Raw genomic sequence first — 10133 nt, 5'->3', positions numbered from 1 at the left:
GTAGCAGAGGTAATGGCCAAAAAAAAAAAAACGGAAAAAGATATTTTCTGTCTCTTTAAAACTTCCCCCGCTCTTTTTGGGAATTTAGGCCTGCAATCCCTGCTTTGGGGTCAGGTGGTCCTAGGACCAAGAGAATGTCTTTTGCTCTTTGTGTTACAGAACATAGCTCAGCTGATTGTGGCTCCATCCTAGGCCCTGGAACATCACCAGAGGAGGTGTGCATAGGCCTCCCTGGTGGGTGGAGAAAACAGATATTGGATGATTAGAATCATTAAGGACAATAGCCTAGAACTGAGGGCCCTCCTTTTAAAAGCTCTGTGCTTCTGCTTATGTACAAGAATTTAGATTCTGAGACAATAGTCTGCCATTTTCTTCCTTTGCCAGCAAAATAATAAATTTCTCTTTCCTTCTCCTCAAGCCATTTGTTCTCCTTCTGATGTGGCCTCGAAGATAAGAGTTGAGCTGTTAGTAACAAGAAGACTATTTTAGGCAGCTTGTGTAGTAACTCAACTTTGTTAGTAAGTCCGGCACAGCAAGGAAGGAAATATAGCTCAGCATCAGCTAGTTAATGTGGACAAAACAAATTCTGAAGGCTGACCAACATTTTCTCTTGTTATTATCTGCAATAACATCCCAGATATCTTTCTGCTTTGGATATTGAGTATATTCAACATCCCCTGCCCTTTTTTCTTCCAATGACAAATACTCTCTGGCTTTGTAAACATATCCACACTTGTCCTGTTGTAAAAGTAAAACAAATTGAAATATGCCAATAGCCTTTTTCCACTTTGTAAGTTTTATTCTAAGACATAGTGCCTATAATATAAACCAATATGATGCCAGAAAAAAAAAAAAAAGGAAAAAAATCCTCTTACCAAATGTACCACTGTGCATTTACAGTTTCTTCTATAAATAGATGAAAATTACAGGTTTTAAAGTGGATGATAGACTACAGCAAAAATTGTGTGAACTCAGAAAAATGAGTGAAGCATAAAATATACTGTATGTAATACAAATGGGTATTTACTCAGCAGCAGTGACAACAAAGTTAAACACAAGGAAAGTAGTACTTTGTAGGTCGGGTAACAAGGAACTATAAAATGCCCTGGTTTTTGTCCCTTTGAAGTTTCTTAGAAGAAACTGCTCGCTATGTAGGCAAGTATCTAAATTTGGCAGTTGACTATTATTCATCAAGATGTTCTTCATCTTTATGAAAGTGTGCTTCTATTTTTCTGAAGTCTTCAAGGCATGAACAAAAAGAGTTGTATCTGCAGAGAAAGAAGAGCGTTTTCTACTCCAAAAACAAATGGTGCCTATTCTGAAAAGAAAAAAAAAGTAGTTAACTTGAAAAAAAAACTAAATGAGGTTTTCTGCACTGTTGCAATGCCCAAGGACAGTTCTGATTTGATGCCTTAGCAATTTACATGGAATTTTACTCTAGTGGTTTCTCTAGAGTTCAGCAAAAACAAGTAACAGAACAATATACTATTTCTGAGCCCCAGGAATCATTTTCAGAGCCCAGTGTACATAGTATTAAAATTCTTCACTTCCAACAGTATCATATAAGTGGACTGCAAAGAAAAATAAAAACCCTTTCAATCTTGCATGCCAATTGAGTTTTGTGGGACATTTGGGGCTTTTATTTACCTTCCAGAAGGGTATGTGGGATCAAAGATCAGATGCAGTGCAGAGATGAGTGTGAAATAGAGGGGTAGTACTAGTGCTGACAGATTTTTTTACTAACTCAAGTAGCCGAATTGGTTTGAGGATGAGGACACTTCACCTCTGGGGATAAGTTAACAAAAAGGGCCTGCCAGTTTCACCAGGCAACCTCTATCACTCCACAGCTCTTGGTGTGACAATGGCTTGACCATCCTCGATAACAAAGAAGAAGTAGGAAACTCACCCTTATAATCTTTAAATTAGTCCTAGAATTTCATAATAATAGGACATGGTCTAGTCTTAGCAACATACACAGGGAAGGAAAAACATAGACAATCACTGGATTATGTTCCTTCAATTATGTGAATATTTCTACACGTCAGTGTGGGGAGTTCTCTGATCCTGAGTAGACTCAACAGTAATTGGAGCCCTTGGTTTCCATGCATAGACTCTCTGAGAAAGTCATTTATGCATTTTTTTTCAGCTACTATTCTGTGCTAAAAAAAAAATGTAGTGGGAAAAGTATTAGAGAATGAGACATGAAACATGAGACAAGAATTTGAATCTTAGTACTGCCATCAGTCCCATTTTATAGCGAGTCACTTCCCCTCTCTGTAGGTCTGTTTCCTCAACTCCAAGGAGCAGGGATTGGATTGGCTGATCTTAAAGCCCCTTTCAGATCAAAGTCTAGACTACATACAAAAGCTAGCACTGGATCCTTTAGTCACTGGATCTATGTAAACTGTTAAAATGAGGAGGTCTTGTCTTTTAAATATGCCCATTAAGAAAAAAGCATTTTTAGGCCGGGCGCTGTGGCTCACGCCTGTAATCCTAGCTCTTGGGAGGCCGAGGCGGGCGGATTGCTCAAGGTCAGGAGTTCAAAACCAGCCTGAGCAAGAGCGAGACCCCGTCTCTACTATAAATAGAAAGAAATTAATTGGCCAACTGATATATATATAAAAAAATTAGCCGGGCATGGTGGCGCATGCCTGTAGTCCCAGCTACCCGGGAGGCTGAGGCAGAAGGATCACTGGAGCCCAGGAGTTTGAGGTTGCTGTGAGCTAGGCTGACGCCATGGCACTCACTCTAGCCTGGGCAACAAAGCGAGACTCTGTCTCAAAAAAAAAAAAAAAAAAAAAAAAAAAAAGAAAAAAGCATTTTTTTCCCTCCTGGCTCTAGGATGTAAGTCACTTGTTGCACTAAGACATGTAAACAATTGACACAGGACAACATAGCTTATTCTTTGCACTTGTCATGTTACATTAAATGCTAGATGGGTATGCTGTTTAATAAAAAAGTAAGCCATCTGATTATGTTTTTTACTTATCAAAATTAAACTGAGCTCATAATTAATATCCAATTAACACCACCAGGTGAAGTACTTTAGCGTTGTTTCCCCTCTAAGTAAGTAAAGAGTGATTCTCTTCTGATGGCTTTGTACTTCTTGGAGGGTAAGTAGGTCCCCATTCAGACTCTTGTTCTCACTGCAGCTGACTCACACCAAATCCTCCAAGAACAATCTCATCATATAATTTTCTTTTTTCACAATGGTCACAGTTCTCTAGCTATATAATAAAAATCATGCAAATCTGGATTTTGCTTATGCTAAAGACAGGCTTATTTGAATAAGAGGACCAATGTTCATTTACTTCTGCATGAATGAAGCTTGATGCAATGTTTTTCAATGTGACTTCAGCTAAGCTGCAATCAGCAGAGCCTACAATACAGATTGCTATACTTACAAGTCTGATTTGTGACAACTGTGGCACCTAATTGTATTCTCAGTTCTAGATTTAGAGTTTCTCTAGCTTTATTCTTCTGGCCAGCTATTGAATATGATTTCATGTACTCTCAGCAATCAGTCCATTTAATTTGAATTTTTGCTTGTTTCATCAGGATTCAAAATGAAATCTAACAAATTTCAGATGAAGTCTAAAATAGGATTTTCTGTGATTCACACACATCAGTGAAGAATACAGGATTATGCATATGCCTTTATATATAGTTATGAGTATATAGATGTGTATATGTGTGTGTGTGTATATATACACACACACAGATGGACTCTATTTGTATATATACAAACATCCCTCAAAATTGCTTTTTCTTTGATAGATTTGTTATCAATGTAAAATTATGTACTTTAAATGGTTTCTTATTCACATTACCATCATAACAATGTAAATCGTTACCACTTGTCACTCAGTTAACTTAGGAAGGATTCAAGCGTTCATTTAAAAGCCCTTTATAAATTTCCTTACCTTTTCAAAAAGTCTGCAGAATGCAAAGTAATATTTATTCTGTTATTTTTAGCTTGCAGGTTTTTATGCAGATTGCAGAAAAATGGTGGCCACTCCCAATAGGGTGGGGAACCTGTTGCCTTGGGGCCAACATGTGGCCCTCCAGATACTGAGGTACAGCCCCTCAACCAAGCCCAAACTTCACAGTACAAATTCCTTTATTAAGATTATTTGTTCTAGAAAATTTGGATTCAATCAAAAGGCCACACTCAAGGATCGAGAAGGCCACATGTGGCCCCAAGGATGCAGGTTCCCCACCCTATTGAAATATTTTCATTTTTTATAGATAACTTTAATTAAATTCTGGGATACATACACATCAGTGATAAGTGAATGCAGTTAATTTTTCCAATGATTAGATGCTGGTTAAAATCTCTTTCAGTTGACCAGAATCTATGGAATTGATCAGAAAACTGCATGACAAAAAACTGCCCTGGAATTGCTCCTTTGCCAAAGTCTTCTCTAACAGTAAATCTTAGATGGAAAATTTCTTCTCAACATGGGAGAAATTAGACTTTGTGTTTCCATTAGCATTAGGAAGCTGGAATAAAGAAGAACAGAAAATCAAAGCAGAGAAAACTAAACTACTGAGAAAAATAAGTCATGAGATTCTATCAAAATGCTAATTATACTGGAAATCATTCAATTGGGTCCCCAAATGGGGAAAAATGTGTTTTTTGTTTCCGACTTTTAGAAAGAAAGGAGACAGATGACAATAACAACAACAACAAAAAGTATAGAGTAGGAATTTAGTTAATAAAAAAGAAAGAAAGAGGAGAAGAGGAGAGGCAAAGATAGAGAGGGAAAAAAGCCCATCCCTGCCCCTCTGAAGAAAACACTGCACATATAAATCTGCAGTTTACCTATTCCACATACACCAGCTACCATAGAATGAGGACTACAAGGTACTGCAAAAGTCTCCTTCATCAGGAAAAGCTACAGTGAGGCAGGACAGCAAGCAATTTTTCAAAAGTTTCTCAGCAGTAAGGGCTAAAACAAATAGAGATGACCCTTTATTTATTAGAAAACTAAGCAAATTAGGATATGTCATTCTCCAAAGCATTCTGATTAATCAAGGATTCCTTTTTATTTAAAAGTGGAACATTTGTATCACAACAGGGAGGAAAACAATCTGTATTATCATTTTAGAATTTGTATCTATTAATTTTTCTTTGAGTGGGCATTCATATCCATCATTACCTCAAAAATAAAACTAACATTCATAGAACTGAAAATCATACAAGGAAACAAACAAACAAAAAAAAAACAATAACAACTCCCTTGGACGATGGAACTGGGGCTTGGCAATTTTTATGGATATGAGTACTGGGGGATAGAAATGGCAGAAGAGAGCAGGAAAGAGGCTTTACCCTAGACGGCACATTTTAATGATAACTCATCATGATACTTAGCCCTGATGAAGACCTAAAAAGTACTTCTGAAGTGAAATGTATCATTACTTCCAGCTTCCAAAACATTTCGTAGGTTGAACCTGGCTTTTCCTTTCTGGATCATTCTGCAAAGACGGTTTTGAACTCTCAGCAAGTCAACTCCCTAATATTTGATGAGCAATGAGTATATGGAAAACAGAGCTGTCTCAAGCCTGAGACAGGAAACTATATATCTCTGCTTTCATTACCGCCTATTGTCTCTGTTTCTTTATCTTTTCCCCACCTATATGGAGCCATTAAAAAAAAAAACAAAACAAAAAACAGTCAATTTATCTCTACCTCTAGTTTAAGACTATTAAAAAAAGTCAAAACTACTCAACTTCACAAAGGTTCTCATATATGACCAAGACCATCCTTTGTGATACTTTTTACATAATCCTAATATAATATATTGTGTTTGGCCCTGAAATCAATTGGTTACTAGTCTACGTAAATGCTATTCTATACAAATATTAGCAAGTAGAGCAATCTTGAAGATACCAGAACAAATAACAAATTACAGATCATCTGCTAAAGAGAGGGCAGAATGCGCAGGCAGTAGCCCAGTGAGGTGGTCACTGACACCACGTGGTCTAGCAGATGTGAAAGGACTCTACATGACAAAGCACTTTGGACATTAAGGTCATTATTATTGTTGTTATTATGGTATAACAACTGATACACTATGGGGAAATTAAACCCCTAGAAGGCAAAAGCTCTGGTCAGATTTAATGTAAGGAATCATTTTTCTCTCCAGGTCTAATAGTTGGCACTTGGCAATGATAATGTAAAGTATGGAGAGACACATCTTGGGCCTATAAAATAGAAATTTGAATATACAAATATATATTATGAAGTGTGATAGGATACAAATTGATGTAAAAATATGCTTTGCTTTCCCTGTTTCATGATTTTAAAAAGCATATATGTTTGTGTTATTGGATGTTGAAGCAGAGTTAGGAAACCCTTTGGTTATGTTTTAGGAAAGTTTTCACAGTATATGTTATTACAGTGTTTAAGTTGGTATCTTACATGTTAAATAGTCTTTTGAATGATTTAGGAACCAACCAAAAATAACTAAACATTAATGTAGATCATTCTAATAACATGTTTAGTTATACTGTTTTGGGAAGTAAGAATGGATGGATGGTAAGAGTGGAAATTCATCAAGATTTGTAAGTTGGCCCATTTTTAATTAAGTGTTTGAGATAGTCAAGTAATCCTGATGTGTAGAATGTGCATGCTATCTTCATAGTTAATTAGGTGATGGCCTGAGGCTTTAGCTGCAGGAAGTACTGAGGGAAGATGGTATACCAGAAAGAGATACCTTTCCTTCTCCAAGCTAACTAGTAACTGTGGTAAGATACTTGTACCCTGATAGCATTTCTAGGGTCAGTGTTTGACAATCAACCATTCTTCAAGATGTTAGAGCTGCTCAGGTTCAAGAAGCCATTGAGTCAATAACTTTGCCTCATGAGGCCAAATCCCATGGCTTTTGGGGATAACTCACTGTTTAACAATTTGGGGCAGCTATCTTGAAGGAAAATCTTCCTATTTCTTAGGTCACAGTTATCATGTCACTGGCCTTCATTTCAATTCCAGTTAAATTATAAAGTGCAGTATATAGTGTTGAACCTTCAGAAAGAACATAATGAGCACAACCACCCTCCACAAAATCCCAAGTTTAAATTACTAGCAGAGTCATAATCCATATCTGAGAATGTACAGGAACTTGATCAGCACTGTTGCTGTCTACATCATCGCTGTCATCATTGTTAACAGCATCAGCATCACAGTTGTGGTTTCATGAACCATGATCATGCCAAATGATGTGGCAAGACCTTAAACACCAACATCAAGACACTGTCCAGTTTGGGTGTGTAAATATTATCCTGTGTTTTGTGGCCCATTTAGCAAATACTTTCTTTTCAGTGATAAACCTATGGCCCCCATATGGGGCGTGTTCATGAAGAAAATATTCATCACACTCATCTCTTCCTTGTTCATAGTAATGGTAGGGGACTTTTCTATATCCTTCTGTCCTAGAAAAGAGAAAATAATGATAATGAGAGAAAGATTGAGATGAAGAATGAAGAATGAAACATTCACTTATAAGAATCCATTACATGCCCAGTAAATGCATTTACTTGCAAACCCATGTATGATTTTTTTTTTATCCATGAACTCAGTTAAAAGCTATTATGCATGAAAGCTTTTAGGAAGATGTACCAGGTTCCTAGTGCTTTAATAGATCAAATACAGTTTATATATATATTAATAATACCAATTACATTCAAACATATGGCAGGCTATCCTTTGAAGGAGGAAATGGTGTATAATAATGGAAGCCAACTTTGGATAGCCTCCTGCAGAACTTAAAGAAACTCTGGGATTTTTCATAGTAAGAAATTGGGTTCATGTGTGCTCCATTCTTCTTATAGTTAGGATAGAAACATTTGTTCATGAAGATTGTTGCTGGCTGAGAGTTACCATTTTGACAATATGATTAAAACAGTCTCCAAATTATATTGTGCCAATTGTTGGTAGGGAAATATATTTCATTACCCTGATGAAGCATGGAGGATTTGTTTTATTATTTAATTAAAAACTCTCCCACCAGTGAGGATATACTGTGGATAAACACACTCATTTTAAATAAAGATGTAGTAGATTATTCACTTATTAGAGAAAGACAATTTCCAGAAATACTTGTTAAGCTGTCAGTTTCTTTGAGGCATCAGGACATTTTGTCCTTCATGATCAAATATAACCATTGAAAAGGTAGCCATCCATCAAACCATCAGAGCAGCAGAAATGACAACCTTGCTTTTGCAAATTAAATAACCACTGAACTTGTTCTGTATTTCCAAGCCACAAGTCCCTGATATGTCACTGATTAAGGGAAAAGTGTTCCTTCTGACATTTGACATTAGATTGTGGCAAATATTTTTCTTTTTATCATCCCTAAAAGTCTCAGCCTGATGCACTGACAATAAAATGTCATGTCAGCAAAGAACACTGGGAAATAATTGTTGCTTTATCTGTTTCACAGATTTATGGTATTAAAATGAATTGTGATATTTTGACAAGATATCAAAATTGGAGCTGCATAAAAATAATTTCCTGTGATCTTACTTGCAGTAGGTGTCATTTATCATCCCGTAGACGTGAATGCCGTAGCAGGCGTCCATGGCCAGAATGAAGGTAAACCACCCTGTGCTGAGATAAGAGCCAGACTGGACTCTGGGGAGGGGAACAAAAACAAAACATCAACAAGCAACACAAAACAAACACAGAACAACAATAAAAGTATGTGAGAAATGAACGGCATTTTATCAAAAACATAGCACTTGTTATCAGGAAATAGCATTAAGAAACTTGACAATATGTCAAAGATACACACTTATCTTCAATTATCTCTGAATAATTTATAGGAATGCTCTTGCTCTTACTTCCTTAGGCCTCAAAGCTATGTTGTGAGGAAGAGAAGCCATATGGCAAATATCTGAAGTCAAATAATTCTGCTCCCTTCAGGTGAAAAATAATTTAATTTTCCACAAGACACGAATTAGTGCTGTATATCAGAGCACAGGTTTTCTGAAAGTTGCTTGGAGCCCTGATGGGAGCTGAATGATAATGGTGTTATCTTGCTTACATGGACATATCACTTTCTTGAAGGCTCCTTGGATTTCTAAGTGTAAATTGGATACAGAGTAGGTGAATGACTTGGCCTACAAAATCATCAGAAAAGTTTTCCTTAACTGCTTCCCAGGCATCATGAGACAAGATTTTTTTCTTTGTAATATCTATGTTACCAACATTTTTATTAAGCACCTACTATGTGATAACCTTTTTCAGAATGCTGGGGATACAACAGTTATCAAAACAACCAACATGTTGGTCACTGTGGAGACAGAATGGATTTGGAAGTGGCTATGTTATCATAAAGCTTGGTTAGGGAAGGTCTCTTTGATAATGGGTGCAAAGATCTGAAAAAAGGGGAAGGGGCAAGGTGAGAAGAAACCACATGGACTATGTGGGGGTGTGTGCGCCAAGTTCAAGGGAATGTTTGATGAAAAGCTGGATCTCCACATTTGTCTTTAGCCAAGGTGACCTAATCCATCCAAAGCAGATAACTGCCTATCTCCTTAAAACTCTCTCCATAGGGGCACTTGGACCACTCTAAGTTGCTTGACAGCTGTGCAGCAGCACCTCTCATAAAAGACATTTCCTACTTTCCATCTAGACTTCTTGGCCTACAGGAGCACAGCCAGTGCTTCTACAAACTGACACTCAGACACTGATAACCGCTCTCTGTGTACAGCAGGTAGTTGCTCCCCACTGATGTCCAATATTGTTGATGCACATCCCCAGTGCCAAGCCATCAGTGTGCTATCATTAGACGCTCTGAATCCTTTGCTGCTGCTACCTTCTTCTTTAAGCAAGCTCTACATAGTGTCGAATTACTTACAACATGCTAACAGTTCAAGAGCAACACAAACTCACAGTGGAGATCAGCAAGGAGAGACAAACTCAGCCCATATGTTAATATATCCTTTCTGATTTCTTGCCCCTGAGTCTGAAATGCCACTACCTAAGTAGCCATCCTTTTGCATTTCCTGGTGCATGGAAAATATTCCAGAAACCATATCACATTGAGTTACATGCATTTTCTTCTGTGATAGGAATTGTAGCAGCAATGTGGATCAGGAATAGGTGCAAAATGGGTAGGAAGACATAC

General features: G+C 37.2%; 1 protein-coding gene across 1 annotated transcript in view; it reads right to left on the bottom strand.

Moving 5' to 3' along the window:
* Positions 1-647: 647 nt before the first annotated feature.
* Positions 648-10133, bottom strand: part of ST6GALNAC3 (ST6 N-acetylgalactosaminide alpha-2,6-sialyltransferase 3) — a 522365-nt gene continuing 512879 nt past the window's right edge. Inside the window, exons 4-5 of the mRNA XM_012787920.2 lie at positions 8528-8635; positions 648-7434 (exon numbers count right to left, since the gene is read on the bottom strand). Of these exons, the coding sequence (XP_012643374.1) occupies positions 7248-7434; positions 8528-8635 (295 nt within the window). The 3' untranslated portion in view covers positions 648-7247. The remainder of the gene's footprint in view (positions 7435-8527; positions 8636-10133) is intronic.

This window comes from Microcebus murinus, chromosome 2 (genome assembly GCF_040939455.1).
Source record: "Microcebus murinus isolate Inina chromosome 2, M.murinus_Inina_mat1.0, whole genome shotgun sequence".
Taxonomy (NCBI): Eukaryota; Metazoa; Chordata; class Mammalia; order Primates; family Cheirogaleidae; genus Microcebus; species Microcebus murinus.
This window is presented reverse-complemented; position numbering and strand designations above follow the sequence as displayed.